General features: G+C 34.4%; 1 protein-coding gene across 1 annotated transcript in view; it reads left to right on the top strand.

Annotated features, from left to right (window-relative positions):
- LOC117216145 (GRAM domain-containing protein 2B-like) overlaps positions 1-23334 on the top strand; it is an 81516-nt gene that overhangs the window by 10271 nt on the left and 47911 nt on the right. The window contains 1 exon segment of the mRNA XM_033462660.1: positions 1275-1499. Within this exon segment, the coding sequence (XP_033318551.1) occupies positions 1275-1499 (225 nt within the window).

A 23334-nucleotide genomic window follows, 5' to 3' on the forward strand; every position in this document is an offset into this window, starting at 1 on the left:
GCCTATTTTCAAAATACCCAAATTGCGTCGAGATGAAGGAAGTTGGTGCATCGTGTTAGAAGAGGGATTCTTCGAAAGGTGGTTCGAATCTGTCGGTGGTTAGTCTCCGAATACAAGAGGAAAACAACAGGAGGAAGAGGATTTGCGAGAGAAAAAGTATTTATATGTCATCCGATAAAAGTTTCATTGATCTGCCGAGCAGCTTCTCAGAGAAAAATGATGCTGCAACGGTATTGACGTTCGAACGTCTCCACGAAAAGTTGTCAAGGTCTTCGTTGTTATGTAGCATGAAGACCGGAAGGAGTGGACAGGAAGTCTGGAGTAATTGAAGCGACTATTCGTGAGTCGTGGGAGAAGACCTAATTTTTAATCAGTTTTTGTATGTGACTGTGTAGCCGTGTAACGTGGGACAGTGGCGCCCCTCTACTGGACTGCTAGCTACGATAACACTCATCGCAGGTGTGACTTTTTAAACTCGTTTCTCGTGTCACCCATTACGTCCCGTGTCCCATAACGGTATTTTGGCCAGCTATGTATTTCTAGACGTCACGAAAGTTACTAAATCACAGACTCATTCTTATATTCGTCGATTATGACTCTATTAAATAGAATCGATTTTTCATGTTACAAATAAGAAAGAAACTTTCTTTCTTTTTACCTTGTGCCCTATTATCTTGAAATTTACGTCACATAGAAAAAAACGAGCCTTAGTGCGCGTCGTCTCTGTAAGGTTAAACATGTCATCGTTGACGTATGTGGATCATTTCCTTCCCGTTGTTGCATCTAATATAAGCTCTTATTATTCTATTTCCTGTCTATTTTGGTGTATTTTAAACTGCAATATTTATTCTATTTTCGATCTCAAAGCAACTCTAACATTAGATTGTTATACGTTATTTCCACAAATTTCAAACAAAAACTTTCTAAAAATCGTTAAAGATAAAATTTGCTAAATCCAATAATAATCTTATACTAATTCCTTCGGAGCAACTTCATAAATATCAAAAATCGCAATAACTATGCGACAAGTCACGATTATCGACTGTCGAATTAAATTAATTTATCGATGAGTTGGATTTGCGTCGCTCTGTAATCAAATCCGTTGTTTGCGACCAGTGTCGTATAAATTTCAGATATCATGCAGTGGTCGTTGGATAAAAAAAGAGCATTTTTAACGAGGAATTCGGAGGGAGACCGACAGTGTATTAATTAACGATATTTAAGATAATGATCGTAGACCGATTTAATATTTCGAATGTATCGTCTTTTTTCAGACCTCGTGGAGGAGTAGGATCTGAGCCTCCGCAGAGTAGCGACAGCGATGAACATTCGACGACGCATACCCAACAGCAACAACAACAACAACAACAACAACAACAGCAACAGCAGCATAGTCATGGGCATGGGTATGGACAAGGACAGGTGGATATCTACAACTTGCCCAAAGTCCAGGTGTCGGGACCATCGAACATTGATGAATCCTCTTCCGTCGTCAATGGGTAAGTCTGATGTTATCCTTTTTCATTTATTTCTGACGATGATCGTTTAAAGTTTATGATCATCAGCATATTGGAAGTCTGATGCACTGTAATAACGTAATTTTCCTAGAAGGCTGCGGATGTTTATGCATTTATGAAAAATTTGAATGTGCCAGAATGTATATTATATGGAAAGATATGAGAAATATTCAAATATTTAGAATAATATTTAGAAAAAAGGTTCTATTTAGATTTCCTTTCCTTAGTTGTGTCTGTGTTATCCGTGAAGAAATTTAGAAGTGAATTTGCTCTCGGGGAACTCTTAAACAATTGAACTAATATTATTAGCGAAATTTTACAAGTCTCAGAAAGTACCAATATACATATTTTCTTATGTAACAGATATAAGTTTGGTAACAAAACGGATGAAATGTCAGAAATAAATTGTACAAATTTCAAGTTATTTGATTATCCTTTCCTAATGAATTATTGTGCAAGAGGATCCAGAAACTATATTACAAATAACGTTCAAAATAAATTATTTTTATTTATTGTATAAAAAAGATGAGAAAAATGCAGTGCATAATTCATCTAGATAAATATAACCCTTTGCAGTTGAAAAAAGGAACACAACTCTATAGTTTACTTACTCTAGAAACATACAAAATTTGCATTGCAAAGCCAACCTAGTATGTTGTCTCAAACTTTCTACTGCATAGTTCATCACTCATTTGACTTTCCTTGCAAATGAACCCAATATTCTGGCCTCGCATTTGCACGTATAGTTTTACATAAGACTGTTAGTATATTCTCTTAATACATATATCGATCGTCAGTGCATCATATTTAGTACACCAGGTTGGAAATTAACACTGACTGCTTTCAAGCCACATAGTCTGTCCGCGATGTTACCCGTTTTCTTGAAACTTCTCCACAAGTCTGATCGTGGATTATAAACGAATTTATTTGCACTCTGCCTGTAAATATTATATTTTGAAAAATATTTCGCTTTACGCATATATTTATTTAATGTTTCGCAATATTCTCAGGTCAATCGTCTTTGAGATACTTTGAGTAACGAAGTCACTGATACACTTCAAATAAAAAAGACACTAACTTAAACTTACAATGATGCATTAAAAATACTGTTCTCCGAACGTTCTTAAGACCAGCTCGTAACAGCTTTTCACGATAATACCTGTACTTGACTTCCAGTTTAGCAATCCACGTAAGAGAAAGAAACATGTGTTCTACGTTAAAATTAGTCGCTACGTACGTATTGTACAGGTTTTGATTAAATCTGTATATAATTCGATATGATGTTGATAACGCCCAATATAGACAGGAAAAGGTGCATCGTGGTTTCGGTATGTTCTATCACGTGGTTCGTTGACGTTGGATCGATTCGTTCCGCATTGCAAAGCGATAATATTTTTAGCAAGCCCACCTGATATCGCGACATAAATAATTTTTTCGATAAGGAAAACGCGAGAGTTCCTCTCTGGCTTCGTCCGGTTACGTAACTTGCCGAGTTCCATCGAAGTGTTTGCGTTTCTCGTGGAATGATTTATTTCCAAGCAGTTAAGAAACGAGCAAATAATTGCGATAAAATATGCATGCGGCGAACCATAGCATCAACTTCCACGAAAATTTGACTGCTCTAGAAAGATAGCTCGTGCGTTATGGAAATTTTCCAGAACCGGATGTTCTTTGACGTGGTATAGTAGAAATGGGATTAACTTTGGCATTTTTAGGGAATTACAGAGTAGACTCTTGGTTATCAGAACACGAACTAATAGAACGAAAGATGTTATCGGAAAACTTAGAGATGGTTCCTTGTAAAGAGAATGCCAACGATAAATGCTTCGCCCTTTGCACCACGAATTTTATTTCGATTTCGTTACCAGCAGCTCCCAACGCTTTTAAGTGTTTTATTTGAAATTTACTTTAATTAAAAGATAAGACAATTTAAATAAATAAAGGGAGAAACAAATTCATTTAAATACCAGTTTTATTCACACTATTGTTGCATTTTGTAATTTTTAAATGTATGATATATCTTGAAACAATTTCCAGGATGCAATCCTGGTTTTCTTTCGCACATTTCACAAAAAAAGGTGGGACTGAAAGAATGTCGAGTGGAACTCGACAAAGGAGCTCCTGAGATAAAAATCGAGTCACACTCGACATAGAAGTGCAAAGGGTTAATAAGTACTTCTCCAGTTACTATTTCTTCATTCGTCCTTCTCCTGCAATCTAATAAAGTTTAAGGAAATCGAAGCATTTATTACCATAATTGCAGTTTTCTGAACTCCTGTGTCTACTATTCCAGTACATTTTTTTATCCTGATAAAACAATAAGTTACTTTATTTAAATCTTCAAATGATATTGCGTTTGTGCAACTTTTACGAGAATAATCCTATACGTTACCATTAAAACCGTGCAATACTTGTTTCCTACATTCTTCGTATAACACACAGTTTACTATTACAGATTAAAATCATTCGTAATCAATATGACCTTGCTACGTCTAAAACGGGATTTCTTCCATCCAATCCAGTTTAAATCGGAGAAAAGTCACTTTCCTTTTGCGTTTCTCCGCCAGATTTAGACGCGATCAATTATTACACGTGTACATACACTTCCGTTCGTAAGTAATTAGGACACTGGTTTCATGCGAAGTACGACAATGGATCTAAAGTATCAAGGAAGCGAGTTGGAATTTTATACTCACGCAAAGTTGCAATTCAATGTACTATGGGAAAAGGAAAGATTTATTAAGACTACTTTGTAAATCGTAAAGTTGTAAAAATTATGTATAAATTTTATTAAAAGTTATTCCCGCGGCTTCGCACCAAAAGGAGAAATAATACGGTGGCGGGCCTTTTTTTAAAACGGTACTTGCGCGTAAACCGTTACACGTCGATGAACGGATTTTCCATTAGTAAATAAGCCGCAAGCATTGGTCACTTATTTTTAGATCAACTTTTATACAACCAAGGTTGTGGCATCCATCGATCTAAAAATATACTCTTCTGGAAATTCCTTTTTATTCGACTTATCGATTGCCCGTAAGGTAGTTCGAACGATTGCTTATGAATCATTTAACGTCGCTTGTCTTCTAATCGTGAAAATGTACATGAAACGCTGATTAAACGCTCGAGGTTCTACCACGCTTTCTGAATCCGTGAAATATTTTCACGTTGAAATCTTAAAAATCTCACATTCTTTTATGTAAGTATTCGTCGTCATCTACACAATGCAAAAATATCCCCTCGATCCCCTTTATCGTAAAACAAATAAAAAGGGGAGGGTAAACATTGCTCCGAGAAGGATATAACGTTTGTCTTTAGTATCTTTTATGATCTAATTAATCCTCTCATATCCATGGACGAGAAATCTCGTGACGCATTTCCATTTACGCTACAAACGAAATATCTCGAGCGAGCTGTTTTGCGATATTTCCAATTGGATGTGGTTTCGGTTAAAGAAAAGATAAAAAAGATATTTTTGCAAATGCAACATATTCTACGTTCAGCATTGCCAAATTCTTTCGTTCCGTTGATTTTTGTTTGAAACGATGAATAAGATACTAATATTAAGCCTGGACGTCTTCAGGGACGAAATTATTAAGGCCACAAGAAGGTAAATATTTTTTAATTTTTAGTTTTAATATTTATCGAAAATATGTTTGTAAATATCAAAAAAGTTAACAACTGAAAATCGCTGAAATTGAAAAAAAATTTGGGATAATGCTTTTTATGTACGATAACCTCAAATTCCAAAAAGTTTTCTATTCCATATAATATGTACATCTATAAAAATGATCTGTGACAAGTATTCGAAAATTTTTGTATGTCTTTTTTTGTATGTAATTACGAACTCCATGTTTGTGAAACGGGTGCAAGAAATAGAATCGTCTGTCGTCGTGTGTTCTAACGAGCGTTTCGTGGAAGGGGAAAAAATGAGCAAAGTACGAGGGACGGGAGGCTATTCGAGATTCTTGCGACAGAGTGCGGAGAAAACCAGCGAGAGACCGAGTAGATACAATATATTGTGTATATGGCAGCGTTTTCTAAATTTTTTCGAGTTTCGTGTTATAACAGTGAAATAATCTACCTGCATTTAAGTAAAAAATACTTTTCATACGATAAGGACTCATTAAGAGCCATTGAACGAAAACACGTTAAAAGTCATTAAACCAACAGACGTTAAAAGCAGGTTATACAGGGTGGTTGGTAACTGGTGGTACAAGCGGAAAGGGGGTGATTCTACGCGAAAAAAGAAGTCGAAAATATACAATAAAAATTTTTCGTTCGAGGCTTTGTTTTCGAGAAAATCGACTTTAAATTTTCGCTCGGTACGCGTGCGGTACGTTATAACGGATCTCACTGTAGATCGTTGTCTCGATGGAAAAATTAAAAAAAAATTTTTATTCTATATTTTCGACTTCTTTTTTCGCGTAGAATCACCCCCTTTCCGCTTGTACTACCAGTTACCAACCACCCTGTATATTGAAGATACTATTTTGTAATATGTCAAAGCTAAAATGGATATAATACATGTAAGAAGTTCCAAACATGAATTATTAGAGATATTGAATATCCATCCAAACCTTGAAGGCTTTTAAGATTTCCAAGATTCGTCGAACCTTTAAAGACGTAAGACGATGTGAGATTTAAAACTCAAGATTTGAAAATTATCTAATATAGCTACTGGGCGTCAATTTTATTTGACAATTCCTTTTCTTTTTAATTCTATAGTACAATAAATTTCATGCCTGAACTATTTTGTGGCTGCATTTTACAAAAGTAACGCCAAACTGACGATATAGGCGTCATTCTTTATGCTCCTCGTATCAGGGCGAAGATTAACATAAAAATATAACTTGTTCGTTGTCTGCTCGACACTTGAAAGACTATGTGCATTAAATAAACAAAATTTATATTTCTACTAACTAGAATAAGTATTTTAATATAGTATACTAAAAAACGACCACTTGGTTGTACAAATGAATAATCTTAAAGAACAACCTTTTTGTGAGTGAGATTCAAAGTTTACTTAAAAAAAGGTACAACAAGTTGTTCAATCAAAACATTCGTCGTTGCTTTCTATAATTTTAAACCGTCCATCGAGTGATGAATTCCGCCACGGAAAAATGCTGTGTCTTCGGACAGGAACCAGTCATCAAGTCATTTTCGTACCTGATTCGTTAATTGGAAACGCATATCGGATAAACCATGTTGCATCGATCGGAACTGGTAGTAATCCAAAGGAGTAATGTCTAGTGAATAAGCTGGCTTGCTCGCAGCAATTTCACAAAAAGTTCTACTTTGTGCGTCAAAGCTACAGAACGCAACGACAAATACTTCGATCGAACAACTTGCGGTATCTTTCTTTATATAAACCTTGAATTTGACTGAAACATTTGGATTATTCGTTTGTACGCGTAATGCAAAGAGCGATTATCTCTCGACCACCATGATGTTCAAATATCAATACGAGCCGCTGTATGTATTAATTAAAATCTTGTACCAACATCAATTAACGATGGAAAAGAACAAACAGAAGCTGGAGATAGAAAGAGAGTAAATTGTCGAAAAAGAAAATAACGATGGAACATTGTGTAAAGTCGCATGGATTCTCATAATACAGCGTTTTATAGAGCTTTGTTTTCGAGAAAATCGACTTTGAATTTTCGCTCGGTACGCGTGCACTTTATCACGTCTCGTTATAACGGATCTTACCGTAGATCGTTATCTCGATGGAAAAATAAAAAAAAAAAATTAAAAAAAATTCTATATTTTCGACTTCTTTCCGCTTGTACCACCAGTTACCAACCACCCTGTATAACAAACGTCTTAAATAGTAATCAATATGTAGAATGTAAGTTATTTCCAAATGGATCGATATACCAATTATAGAAATGAATTTTTAATTTGTGCTGAATTAAACTAACTCCGGTCGATCTAATCCGCTTATCTGAATTTTAATTTCTATTATATGAACGAACTTATTGTGCGTGTGTGTGTGTGTGTGTGTGTGTGTATTGCGACCTATCAATAGATGGCGATCACTCTGGTTGCAACTGTTCGGTTTAGGTGGCGAACCTTGAACGATATTGACGCTCAAGGTGGAGGTAGATTAACCCCTTGCCATACTTTGACGAGTCTGACTCGTGATGAAAATTTTGAGCTAAACCTGAATATCGCGAGTCAGGCTCGTGATCTAATTTTGAGCCAAACCTGAATATCACGAGTCAGGTTCGTAGTCCAATTTTCATGTTAAAATGTTAACGTATAAAAATATTAGTATATTCTAATAATTAATCTATATATCTTTGAAAATATGATTTTGTAGTATTAATTTCTGTAATTTTGTATGATAATTTATGAAGCATTCACCAAAATGCAACCTTGGTTTATGCCAAATCGAATGCGATGACAGTGTCTTCGTCCCTATCAGTTTTGGAGCACAATTGTTTCTTTCAGTTGCTATTTGATTTATTAGCTCATCGGTAAAAAATATCTTCAAAAAATCTAACGATTTTTTACCATTTGAGGATACTTGCGCCCCTGTAGATTTTCCGCCGACTATGAATTTCATTCTTGGTAGCGTTTTGCTAGATTCTTCACAAACTGTCCATTTTGAATTATTAGAATCACTTCCGAAAAACGATCGATCTCAATGACCAAATACTGGCGTATTTCCCCATTATGAGGAAAATGCACAAGGGCTAAAAAAAAACTATTTTTTTTACATGTCTGACATGGCTCCATTTAATACATATATTATGAAAAAACAATTAAATAATCAAGGAAAACAATCGTATGTGAAGTATAGAATAGATGTAGCTGAGGCAATTTTAAAACACGTACAGCTAACTGATTATACAAAACGTGGGAAATCCGCAGAAAGTACAACATCATTACAAGCATAATATTGGGGTTATTTCGCGAAGCATATTAATAGAACGCCTAAAAAGAAGCACCCAACTAGAATGTGTGAAGTTTGTTACAAACAGAAAAAACGAAGCGAAACGACCTGGGAGTGCGCAAAATGTAAGGTAGCTTTGCATTTACCGGAATGTTTTATAAAGTACCATACCATTCAGGATTATTAATTCTTAGATTTGTGAGTATTTCTCAATAAAATAGTTATTTATGGCTTCGTATAACTAAATTGTTTATTTATATTTTGTTTTGCATTTTTATGTCCGGTGATTATGACATAGTCAGAAAATTAATTTCAATTCAAATATTATTGTCCTGGATATGCTTCAAATTATTTGTATTCCGCTATTGATTAATTATAGCATTAATACTTATTTGCTACAAGATTTCCTCTAATCATATGTACTAATTAAAATATTTTTTAAAAGCTTTTGGTTCAAATTCATTTGAACTGCGTAAGAGCACGATCGCCTCGGCTATCTCTCATTCAGCCGCACGATTTTATGTTTCAAGTTCCGACAGTCTGTCTCTGCCGCTTCGGCTTCTTTCGCTACCATTCGGGCGCAACGTTTAGGCCCGAATTCTTCCGAGGTAAATGGTATGGCAAGGGGTTAGAGATTTCTAGTAAGCTTGGGTTTAGTATGTTTATTTTAACTGTTTGGTATAAGCGGAAAAGTATGAAATGTGAGTAGCAGAGTTTAGACGTTGGCGGGAGAGTCTTTTTTCTCTTGAAGCGCCTGCTGCTTATATTATAACTGTCCACCCAGAGGGTGTGTTTTCGTCAAAGTTTCCTGTGGAATAGGAATCTGTTTCTGTCCAATCCTGTGACTGTCCAACAGTCGTTGGCGTTCCGCATGTGATGCGTCTTGTTCGTACGTCCTCGAGGGGGCGTAGCATATCGTCCAGTTAGCGACATCGTCTTTGGGCTATTGTCGAATTCTCATCGAGTGTCGAGGGTTATGACACGTGGTTTACTGTTGAGGGGATCCATTGTGTGCACGCGTGCGTAAACTCCAATTATCTGAACTGTTTATTTCCCAATAAATGGAGATATTTCCAATAAATGGAATTTTATCGTTGTGTATTTTCATCTGTAATTATACGAATTTTATGAAAATCTGATATCCTTGTAATTTTGGAACAATTTATATTTATAAACAGTAAATTGTCCGAAAACTACATTTCTGCATACTAGATTAAAAAGAATTTAGGATGTAGTTACTTAGCAAATACTCGTATTATTAAACTAGACTGAAGCCTTATAGAGAAAATATACAAATGAAAACACTTGTTAAATTTTTTATGATTTTAAGATAACTGATTCAAGATCTTGTCGGGAAGTAATATTTATTATGCAATTTTTTTGCGAACATAATTCTAATTTAGTACCTTCTAAAGAAATAAGTATTTAAGTAATATAATGGAAAATTTTGTTATATCAAATATGTTCCGCCGTTCTCTTTCTCAGAACTGTTCGATAGACGTGTATGTCGTGAAAAACTGATTGCGTGTGGGACGAAATCAAATTTGTCTGACTCGAGCGAAATTTGTTAGCAGTTAATTTCATTCCGTGCAATAAGTATAATAGGGTAAATGCACAATTTAAATAATTTGAGGTATGTTTTCGCATTAATCTACACTTATCATCTGCTCTTACTATTTATTATTGATTTCCTTTACACAACCAACGCTTTTATTATTTTCAACGTTCCTTTTCGATAAAAATTTTTTCCTACAATAACGTTATGTGAAAAAATTTACCATAAATTTTCTTCATTCAAGGCAATTTTTCACAACCAATCTTCTTATCGTTCTGAACATTTCTTCCCTGACAGCAGAAATCATTGTAGAAAAATTCATTAGAAATTTTTTTTATTTAAAGAGACGAAAAGAATTTATTAGACTTCCCATCAAAATTTGTCGAACAAATGTCGTAGCCCGTGATTATTTCCAAAAAGCATAAAACTATTCAGATATGTCTATCGAATATTTCGAATTCATGAGCAAGAAAGTTGGCAAAGATTCCACAATTATATAAATCCTTAATCGTTACAAGGAGCGTATTCCTATTCCAATAATATTGTGAGAATATTGGACTGCGGGTAGATTTTCGCTCATTAAATATAAAATGAGATAACAAAAGGTCATTCAACGCGACTTGATTCTTTCAAATGCTATCTCTATATTACTGCACGACTTTCAACCCACTATAGATTCGCACAGAACCCTCTAGTCCTTCAATTAGACTGCATTCTTAAAGATATGATACATACAATACACATTCTTATCACGTTTAGTAAGATGTATACTTTGTTTCATTCGTGTCGCTCTACGCTTACATTCTACAAATAGCTTTTCATTCGTCGTTAGCATTTACCTTTCTCAACTTAAACGTTCGCTATATAAAAGACAGCTTCATCAAATTCATTCCTTGTAATCTCTATTTACAATAAAAGTATATGCATTGTTAAACATATCGTACAAAAGTACAAGAAATAAAACATATAAAAAACAAACACATATTTCATATATCGGAGCTGAAAGGACATCGGGGCCTTTCTTTTGCAATTGTGGGAAGATCCCAATACTTTAGCCTAGACCTTGGTACAAAGGTATTATGTGTCGGCGCTTTACATTTTTCGTTGTATAATACAATTTTTGGGTTTAAGCCGCTGGGGAGCGGAGCTTTTTTATGTATTTTTTTTTTTTATTTTTCTCTGTCCTGAAAACTTGGTCGCAAAACAGGACGCTTCGTAGTTAGGACAATGGGCTTGGACTCAAAGTGACATAACGGGTCGCTGAACGTAGCCACTGTCAACAGGGTAGCAAATGTGCATTCTTCCTGGTCCACAAGTGGAACTCCAATCCTTGACTCTAACTTTCTAACTCTTAACTAACAAACTTCTTTAGTCCAAGTCAAACTGCCTTTATATACTTCTCTCCGTACCTCTCTGTACCCCTCGGTACCGCTATATCTTTAAGGAGAGTTATACAATTACTAGCCATTAGAGATAGCCATACCTCTGTTAGGTAAAAATGTCCATCCCGTGACCGTGGCTACCCATTGTCCTATCTCTCGGGCACACATAATCGGATAATTCATAAACAACTACTTCTCAGTTTTGTTATTCAAGTACCGCTATAATACAAGGTCTAGGTTAAAGTATTGGGGATCTTCCTACAATTGCAAAAGAAAGGCCCCGATGTCCTTTCATCTCCGACATATACAGGATGGTTGGTAATTGGTGGTACAAACGGAAAGGGGGTGATTCTACGCGAAAAAAGAAGTCGAAAATATAGAATAAAAATTTTTCGTTTGAGGCTTTGTTTTCGAGAAAATCGACTTTGAGTTTTCGCTCGGTACGCGTGCACTTTATCACGTCTCGTTATTTTTCCATCGAGGCAACGATCTACAGTGAGATCCGTTATAACGTACCGCAGGCGTACCGAGCGAAAATTCAAAGTCGATTTTCTCGAAAACAAAGCCTCAAACGAAAAATTGTTATTCTATATTTTCGACTTCTTTTTTCGCGTAGAATCACCCCCTTTCCGCTTGTACCACCAGTTACCAACCACCCTGTATATATGGCTATCTATCTATGTCTCTCTCTCTTTTTCTCATTATTCTGTCACTTATAAAGCTGTCTTATGTAAGAAAGTTTAAAATACACAATACACTATTACCTAGCTCAATATTAACTAAATTGAATTTTTATTTGATTTGGATAGGTATTAAATACGTGCTCTTGTTAAATATCTATCCTTGAATATTTTGAAAATATCGATAGTCATAATATTAATTATTTTGTTGATTTTACATAAAAGTTTTTGGATTTACCATCTATTTTTGAGAGGGAATATACTCGTATCTGGGCTCAAATTGTCTTTCCTTTCGACTAAGAAATAACAAAATACCTTTTCTTTACAAATATAGCCCTATGACGTTTTTCCCATGCGATCCTCAATCAATAGTCTAATGTCTTGATTTTTGTTTAACAATTATGTTAGTTATAGGTATATATATTCACCTACTTCAAAGCTTATGGTAATAAGTCTAAATTAGCCTTAGCAAATGTATTAAACATTTATCCTTGTAAAAAAATATATCATCACTGAAATCGTCGTTTCGGCTGTTCTACATGTTGAAATTTTTTTTTTTAAACGTATGTATAACACTCGGGATACTCCCCTCGGGAGAGAAAGAACGATAACGTACGGCTGTACTTGAACGTGGCAATATTCAGTCTTTGTCGAGTATATGTGCACCGACTCTCTGGCTAAAATTGCGCTCTTTATTAAACGTATTCATCGAGCAGAGGCACGCGTGCACTTTGCTTCACGTGCGTTTCAAGGTGTAAATTCAATGTGAATCTGTTGACGCGAACAAGACAATTTTTATGGGTTGCTGACCAATTTGAAATCGTAATATTACTTTGTACGTTTTGTCGAGTATTATTAAAATGTTATGTATGTTAGCTGCAGCAGATAAATATATCACAGTAGTTGATCTTATTATCCAACCTAACACGATGTAACTTGATCTTTTAGAGATTTATTTATTTATTTATTTATTCCATTTGTTCTTTGATTTTCGCCAAGAAAAACACGTAAGTTACAGGTATTCATAAAATAGAAATTGGACAAATGTCTTAACTCTTGTGACAGTGATCCCTTTGTCTTTATCGTGCAGAATAATATCCTAAGGTTTCTTCAGAGAAAGAGGGAGAGGGAGAGAAAGAGAAAGATGTAAGCTTTTGACATTAAGGTTAATCTCCCTGATCCAGTTCTAACCAGCATGTTGGTCATTGCGATTTGAGATCACATTTGGCCATGTTGCTCTTTCCACCGCGATCGTTTTAGGGGACGGATTTTAAAAGTGAAAAATGTTGGAAAATAGTTTGTTTTCTATTATATCATAAAATGTATTTAAAATAGAGTCGAAAAATTTTAACGTAATATTAAACGCAGATTTGAAATGTGATAAAAAATGAAAAAAGGTATATTCATAGTTAACTAATAAATTGATCGCTTTGTTCTACTTTTGTCGTAAGAAAAAAGAAAAATATCATAGAATACTCTATCGGATGGAGGACGTCATGCTTTCCAATTTTTTTGAATTTGTTTAATTATTTGGAGGTTCCTTTAGAACCTTCTTCCGTGACAAGACAAACCTTTCGTGATTCACCAGGGAACTTATTGATTGCTTAGTAAATATCCGTAATACCTGTACAAACAGACAAATGTTTCAGAACATTAAACAAATGATCGAGATAAAGATATTCATCTATTGTAAATGATTTTGCAGATGTAAAACTTTGATAAATTAAACACCGTCTTTACGCAGTTTTATTTCGGGTTTATTCATGGACAAAATTTCCAAGGAAAAGTTTTATCTTCACGAATGCATGTACACATAGATTAATAAGGCTATTTTTCATCGTTGCATTCGCAAGCAGTTCATTTTTTCTTCTACCATTTTCATATCTTCGTTATGTGATTTTTTCTATTAACACATTCTAAGCAAATCTTTTTATTTCTTTTTTAATGTTTTTGGTTTCGTTAAATCGATATCCTCTTATGCTGTTTGTAGGATGTGAACTATTGGTTTATAAATAAATCTTCAAAGAGTTGATTATAGTATCCAAGAATATGCTTGTCATAGATATTTCTAGGCAAGTAGCATATATTTACTATGATTCTATTTTTATTGAACATGTAGTCAGGAACACATAATATATATATGTATGTATGGCTTTATTGTCTAACGAATAAAATGTATTTTAATGTAATATTTATAGAAGAAATGGATATTTTACTCGCATAAGCTTTTTTAAATTAAAATATGTCTAACATATTTTTCAATGAAACTACTAGTTTCTGTCGACGAGTATCGAACATCTTAATAATAATATTTTATCAAAAAGTACATCCAAATAACTAATTTCCAGTATTTCATATAACGCACGATCCTTTCGAGTCGCATTAAATTAATACTTCATTAGAGAATTTAAAGCTCCAACATTTCTAGCAAACAATACAGCAAGTAGCAAACGAACAAAATCGTAAAAAATTTTTCCCTCCGCCGATACTCTATCAAACGCACGTCTTTTCTTAGATTTCGATCGATGGGAATATGATAGGAAGCCAATTCTATCTGACGCAAATCCATGTCGGTTGTTACACGGGGCTTCACCGTAGGCACGCGTTGTCTGTCAGATTAATTGCAAGTCTTTCGATGGTTAACCTCGACTTCTTTGCCTTTTCTAATTTTGTTTAGTCGGTGGATTCTCGTAACGCGACAGCTGATCCTCCGCTACTTCGGCGATGATCTTTACCGGTGCGGTGTGGAACACGTGCGTGTAAGAGCACTGCGTGCTAATGGGTGCACACGTGTTTCCGTACATGCGCTTCCGCGCGCGCTATGACACGTTATTTACCGCGCGACGCCGGAAACTCAATTGAGACGTTACTCCACGGGAATTTCCTCAAAGAGCGTCATTATTCGTGGAATATCGAAGCGGATAACGAGACGCTTTGTACCGTCATATTTTATACGGTGGGTATGAAAAGTATTAGGTAGAAACACACTTCTATCTGTTACAGTACTGAGTACCTTTCTGTAGTACCTAATTAATGTATTATGTATCGTTGAAGTTATTCGTTGTGTAAACAGAGAAAACACGTGGATAAATTGTAAGGCAGAAAATATATTTAAACAGAAGTGTAATAAGTAAGAATACAATTTGAGCTGGTCCAGATCCGCACGCTAGCTGTGTTACACAATAATTGAAAACCCCGAAGCCAACGTCGCCTGTCTACTATTTATGGTTTGACTTCGTCGCAGTCTTTTGTCTACGCGCTGTCGATGGCTTCGGTGCTTGAGAAAACTAAAAAGACCAGATGTAGAGTTTTCTTAGAAGTGGTGACCGCTTCAACATGTATTAATAGAATTTGTAATTGTGGATTTTTATGCAGTTTGAAGATTTAATTGGATTTGAGAATTTTTCCAGTACGTATATCCCGGTCTAAACAATAGTTTAAACTATATTTTCTGCAAGTCGGGGTCTTCCATGAAAAAATGTTATTCGACATGTTCCACTTATTTTGCTTTATAGAACAACCTTCTGTCGATTGTCTACTCGTGTCGAATAAGAGATCAAACTAATTCCCCTATACTTGGCAGGTTTCCAAACTAGATTTTCTCGAAGGCGAAGCTTCCAACGCAATTTTGTTATTCTTAATTTTCGTATTACTTTGAGTCATAGAATTCTCCTATCTTCCAATTTCTGTGTAAATTTTACGAATTTCATCTCTTAATGTGTATGCACAATGACTGTGCTCAAATTACTCCGAGCTTGAAACTAATAACCTTATTGACATTTGCTTTCTTATTTACATGAATTCTCGGAGAATCGACCCTAGGAAATTATAATCTTTGTCTTTACGAAGTGGTTGACCTATGATGTTTGTGCGTCAGCGTGGTTGCCTCTCTGCTTACAGATACGATGTGAACATAACGTGAATGTTTATAGAATTTTTGCGCAAGACGTATCTCTCGGTGGTCAGTTTGAAGTAGATAATGTCATCCCATGAAGCTGGAAATCGCTTTCTCGAACAACACAGTATGCAGATGTTTTTCTCCTTTAAAATTACGTTTAAATGTTTCTTCTTCGTCTCATTGTTCGTTTTGCAAAATGTCTGAGACGCATCGAATGGAAGAATCGTTCGATCAGCTCACGTTGTAAGAACTTTGTAAAACGCTGCCACGTTTAGTCAGAATGTCCTGTCCATCGTTTTGAAACATCGAGAAAATTATATACAGAGGGTACAAAAAGTATGAGCATATTATTTTACTTATTATGTATAGCGTTTACGTATACTGGTATCATATATAATTAGGTAATGCAAGTAATATTAAATTTGGTATCATTTAGTAATACTTTTATGCGATTACAAAAATTTGATACTATGGAAATGACATGTAGAATCTGATAGAAGAACGTTTCATTGGAAAATAGGGGCATTTTTGACACGTTTTTCGGAGAGTTTCTCAATTATAGTATTTTCTGCATACATATATCACAGATGAAGAACGTTTTTTCGTCGGTCAAATTTATCAACAGATCTTAAATATTATTAAATTGTCAGGACGTGTTAAAAGATGATTTTTAGATAATCGAAAGTCGAATATCAGAAGTAAAAAGTCTGCGTCGTAGTTCTCGAGATATTGGGTACTTCGTTGTTTCATGAAACCATTTTAATAGGTTGAATTAGTTGAAATTTTAATTAGTTGAAAAAGGTTAGACGTTTTATGATGTGTAAGATGATGAAACAAATTCAAAATTAAGCTTTAAGAAATAGTAAAGATTTCTACTGATCCTAAATATCAAAAAGTAAGTGATCTTCTCTTCAAATTTAAATTTTGCAATTAGTGATAGGGAACATTTTCATTTATAGTTTCATTTAAATTCTAAGAAGTAATAAAGTAATAATAAGTAATAAAGATTCTATAAATTGAAGTATAAAAGTGAACTTTTCTTTTTTACAAGTACCATGATCAAATTGTTAGTATAATTTTATTCGCAAGAATTAAGTCTATAAAAACATGTGTTTAAGTAAATAATATTTAATTATCTAATTATCTATTTAAATAAATAGTGGTTTTTTTATATCTGTAAAGGAACGAATAAAATATCTTACAAATTCGACAAAAAAGACGATTTCTGAATAAATGTGCATTAAAAATGATTGCTTTGCTTTGATAAATTAACGGTGCGTGTGTCTTGTTAAAATTTCACTTCAGTTTTATTGATCAGTGTATATCTTCTGTCATCAAATATTTTGTATGTTCGTAATAGATCAAATATGATAATAATAACAATAGTAAATAAGAACAATGCATAACGCAATCTAATACGTATATGATATATGACTATATGACACGAAGTGCAAATTGTTAGATTTCTTATTATGCGCGACAGCGGGTTTATTATAAATTGCACAATCATCGAACTGTCGTAGCAACAACGAGTTATTGACAGCGTATCAACGGAAATGAGATATCGTGAAAAATGGCATAAAATTCGTGAACTGACGATAACGAGCCGGTTATCGTTATTTACTGTTCATTTAATAAAATAGAATTTAAATAGATTGTAGAATCAGCGGATTTTACGGTAGAAACAAAACACTAGCGAGGAATTTACTGATTTTCTCTGTCTTATGTAGAAACGTATTATGTAAGTATATATCTCGCGATAAGCATAAATGCCTGCTTTCAGCCGACAGACTAAACAAATTTGACTTACTAAAGACATATAACTGTAAGCGTGATTGTACTTGTGAAAGGAAAGGAATCTTTTACTTTAATCTGAAATCTAATAATTAATCATTTGAATAATATAAATAATGGAATAATAAACTGACGATATTAAATTTACAAAATGTGCAACTTTTCACACTACTTGTTGCTTTGTTTCTCGATGATAATGCACAATGAGAAAATGCATAAATATAGTTCTTTCCTACTTGGATATTTAGAGATACGACATTAATTAAACTAATTGTAAGTGATGTATCGTCGACATTAGTCATAACATTTTTCACGCTATTTGTTACTTTGTTTCTCAGCGATAGTGCAGCGTAAAAATGCACATAAATATAGTTGTTTCTTATTTATTCAGAGATAAAATCGAATCGAGAGCATACTTGCGAAAATAGACGGAATTCATTTACTTTATGTCAATGTTTGTTTAACGCTATCACAGTTTAATAATTGGTAGGGAGGGAGATCAAGTGTCAAAGAATTCTTTTATCACCTAGTTTTCATTTCGTTCCCGTAAAATTCGTTTCGCGCCAATAAAACTTCCTTATCTTTGTAATAATGATTTATTGGAAATCAGGTACAGACGAAAAATTGCGCGAGGAATTATACATCGCTCTCGTAAGACGATATCAGCAAGTTATAATAATACGGCTAAAAAAAGACAAGAATACACATTTGTTCTCTCCCGGCGCGGAATATAAGAAGGCAACAGGAAAAAAAAGATACAAGGATTTTTAAGTGCAACAACCTCGAGATTAGATGAAAATGAAATAGCAGACGCTTTAAATTATGTAACACAGTTTATACACGATGAGCTAAAAATCATAATAGCGGAAGTGAAGATTTTGGAAATTTTAATTTAGTCAGAGAGAGGAATTCCAAATTTTCAAAGTATCGTCTCTTTTGCTGTATGACTAATTAAATTATAAGTAATAACCGTATCCTCATTACAGTTTTTCAAGTGATTTGAACAAATATAATTAACTTTTTACATTAACTACAAAACGTCTCTCTATTTTATGAAAACTAGCAATAGAACTAATTTATGATTCTCACAGCTAACCATGTTAATATCTGACGAAAGTATTTGAACATTTATCGTACAAAAGTTTATTGAAATTACATGAGCATTGTAATGAGATATATCGTGATCATGTTGCTAAAGTTAAAAACAGATCCAGAATTGTATATGTACATTTCAAAATCGTTTAACATTGTTTCTTACAAATTCAATTTCGTAAATTATACAGTTGCGAACAATAAACGATTGGCAATAAATTAATAAGCATTTTCGAATCGTTAAACAAAAAAAGATAGCGATAACGCAACGATAAGGGTGAAAGTGTTGCGCTTACTCCTCGGACACTGATCGATGAGGATATCTAAAATAGCCCTACCAATCTTGCCCCCTCTACTCTCGTAACTGGCTTTGTTTCTTCTTTTCTCGTTTCTCTCTTTCTATCTCCGTTTCCTCTCTTTCTATTAGCGCCACTTCCTCCCTACTCCCTTCCCACTGTTTTATCTGTCTTTCCGTTCTTTCTTCGGCTCACCACCACCACCACCACTCCCAACTCTCTATTTCTCGTCGTTGGGATCATTGCTTTGCAGTCATCGGTTTCTAGGCGCCCATCCGTCTCTCGTATTCAAACCAGTATTCAAACGTATAACAAAAGCGTAATTTCTGTATTCAGAGGAAATTATTGTTTCCAACAGATAAAGTCATGTATGTTCAATTCGAAAATAGATATCCTAAACGTATTTCAAAAATGACACGACTCAATGTTGACAGAAAGAATAGATTTTAGGAAACAATGGTGAAATATTACAAATTATTTTTGCAATCTTCCATTCTTAACTTTTGAAATCCTTCTTTGGCAATTTTGATACTCTTCTAACGTAGGATTGAATTATTTTGAGTTGTTACATTTGACAAAGATTTAAATTCTATTAAATAAATATTAAGTTAGAAGATTCAATATGAATATGTAAAAGAAAGGACGATACTACTCATTAATATTTTATCCTACTACAGATCTGATAAAAAAATTGATAGATTGCTGATTGTTATGCATTTATGGGAAATTTTAAAACCTATGAAATAATCAATAATATCAAAAATCTATGAAATATCCAAAGTATATTTCTCATGATATTTAATAGGTAAAACAAATTTTTGTCTAGGTGCCATTTTTCAAATTATATCCATAAATATATGAATTTTTATAAATATCCGCACTTTATTGATATTACTATAAAATATATTTCATTATTTATAAATACATATTTCGTTTAATATGCTTCGCATAGAAATTTTCAATATTTTACCAATAGTTAAGTTGTATTTGTGAAGAGAGTAATTAAAAGGCGGTCGTAAAATCTAGCCCCCAACCCCTAGAACGATGACGTTGGAGGGGAGGGGAGAGTTAAGAGAAGGAGAAGGGAGAGTTAGGACGAAGATAGTATAGGTGAGAAGGTAGGACACGTATCGAGTAAGAGTAACGTGAGCGATCGAGCAAACGAGCTGACGAGCGCTGGTAGCATAGAAAGAGGAACGCAGCGGATCGACGGTGCCAGTCGTCTCCACTTTCGTCCGCCGTCAGGCGCGTATGCGTTCTCTCCTCCTCCTGTGTCGCTCGAAAACGACAACGCGATAGTTGCCAAGAGATACAGAGGTTAGAATCGCGTGCGCGATCGCGCGATGCCAGGCGACGCTGTATGTGTCGGCGCCGTCAGCGGCCACTTCGCATGCGCCATCTTGATCGCCAGAGTCAGTGCACCGTTCGAGTACTCAGATGATCGTTTTCGATTGATCGACGCAGGGACGATATATCGTGTTCGTCGGTGAACGATCCCGCCACGTTTTTCCTGGCGCGCGTTGACTCGAATGTTCCCCTGGATCATAATCATGCCGTGTTCTATATGCAGTGTGCCAAGCTTCCGAGACGAGAAATCAGTATTGTGAAAGTTGTTCGATAAGATGCGCGTAAGTGATCGCTATTATCGTGGTCCATTATTCGTGTGAACTATGATGTGACTATGATCTATGATCAGTGATACATTCCTTTCCTTCTATCGAACGGTCGTGTGAAACGCGTGTGAACCTACGCGACTCTCTTTTGTTTACAAAGTGGGATAAAGTGAAAAGCGAGGGAAGCGCTGTCGAGCGATATCGCGCCGCTTTCGTGTGATTGCTTTTCATCAGCGGAGGATCGATTTTTGCTGGAAAACCGCAGTCGTCCGTTGTTATTCGTCATGGATCATCGAATGTTACTGCATCGACGTTTCCATTAAGATGAATTCACATCGGACTTGAGAGATGTCAAATCCTATCGAGTTAAGAAATTAAATTTTTAAATTTCGAATTAATGTTTTTCTATTGTGTGATCGTATTGTCCCGATCGATTAATACGAATCAAAGTTTGTGCAGTGTGAAGTGTTTTCAAAAGTACAAATGAGCAACTGGTATTATAGATAAAGAACGAAGAAACTTGAAAAATCGATATACGACTGGTCTCGCGTCTCGTACTCTCCTTCCAGCGGCAAGGAAACACAACAGAGACTCTTGTTTTCTCTTTATATCGTGTTTGTTGGCTTGGTAACCGTATGGGCGATACCCTTAAGGGGTTGTATCACGACCCTTGACGACAATGACCGACGGTGCCAGCCGACTTCTGCGTTTTTCACGCGACTGTCCATGCAGTCGTTCGAACACGTGAAGAACGATCGTTTCCGGTTTTCGATCGGTGTATAATGATTAAACGATAGGCGTTTCGTGAACTTGAAATCTTTCATTGGACGGTATATATCGCGTAATGTATCAAATGAAATTGGATTGACATCTCGATGATACGAACCTACGCTCGACGAATAGTTAATTAGTGCCTTGAGTGACGTGCCATGGATACTAAACATTAAATGATAAACGTAGAAAAGAACATACGTTTTTTCGTGACCTTATCTGTGAATCCGACGAAAATTCACAGAAGTAAGTTTTGTCGAAGAATATTATTCAATATATCGAATGTGCATGGGGGAACTCGTAGCTGCCCTTAAGAAACCGATCATGCTTTGCTTCGTACAAGGATTTTACTCGCGGGAGGATTCGAAGTTGCGTCGCTTCAAAAGGTAAAGGAACTTTTTTATTTTTTATTTTTTTCAATACATATTTTTTCATTTTCTTTCTTGATCTATTGTACATTTAGTTCCATAATAGAGAATGAAATATTCAATAATCCGATAATTAAATTAAATACTCAATATCTCATAATATATATCTCAAATAAATGTTAGGAATTCTAAACAACATTAATTTGTTAAGAGTTTTATGAAATATCTGTTTATTTCTAAAAAAATAACTAGAACATTTTTTTATGAGATACGTTCCTCATAAGATAGCTATGTAATTGCGCCAGATGTTTTTGACTAATTAAGGATTGAGTATTCGAAAAGAAATTTTTATAAACGAACATCGACTTTTATAATAGTTGATGAAATTCTTTTTGAATGTTCTTAATTTAATTATTTTGTTATTAGTTGAAAAATCAAATATAATACTGCATTCGATTGTATAATTCTATCCATTTTTCTTACACTAAATTTATTACAGTGTAAGGTCAATGATTTATTTATGTAATGAAAATACAAACGTTAAACAGTACAGAGATTTGATTTCCGATCAATACGAAATTCATAAATGATACATATTTTAAATGGATCTTTAACGTACGTATTTTGACGCCTGATATCGCATCCTTGAGATTCCTACGAGGAAAATTTATACGTATATCGATTATCCCATTTAACGTCTCGATCGTTTTTGATGATAGGAAAGAGTCCGAGGGGAGAAAAGTTGTTTGTCCGTAGGGAAAGCATTTTGTAATTGAGATGAAAATTTTCCAAGGTTAGAGTTTTCGAAATTAAAAAATTATTGTTACGCTTTCGAATGGGGACACGTATTTTTTTTAGCTTTTATCAAGGCGAATTTTACGATCTAGTAAAAATAATAAAAACGAAATATGGATTGAAAAATTAGATGAAAAGGTTAATATTCTAAATTATTAAAAAACGTATATTTATAAATTTATAATATAACTTATAATTTAATGAAGTAATGTTCATAAATTACGCTTAATTTGTAATTTCATAAAATTAATTCATTAATTTTTTAATTTTTAAATTAATTCATTATGCGGAAGCAATAACGTATCTTTAACGCACCAATAAACATTTTTACCTTAGAGTGTCATTGTCGAATACTAATTACACTAAGATTTGTATGTATGAAGAAATTGAAGTTTTTAAATTTTGCAAATCATCGTATAAAATCAGAAAGTTTGCTAAAACAAATTGATACATAATGAAAACAGGAAACCATATACGCATCCGATTCATCATGCAAAACGCTTCAAATCTTATCTTAACTCTGAGCCCGAATATACTAAAGCCATACGTGACCAAAGAATTTATCGCGCCTTGATTCTACAGTCTATAGATTTCGATGTGTCTGTTCACTTTCACAATTAAACATTTTTATCGCTTTTACGCTATTTATAATTGGCGTATCAAACATGTGGGTCT

Source organism: Bombus bifarius, unplaced genomic scaffold (genome assembly GCF_011952205.1).
Source record: "Bombus bifarius isolate JDL3187 unplaced genomic scaffold, Bbif_JDL3187 scf7180000010252, whole genome shotgun sequence".
NCBI classification, from domain to species: Eukaryota; Metazoa; Arthropoda; class Insecta; order Hymenoptera; family Apidae; genus Bombus; species Bombus bifarius.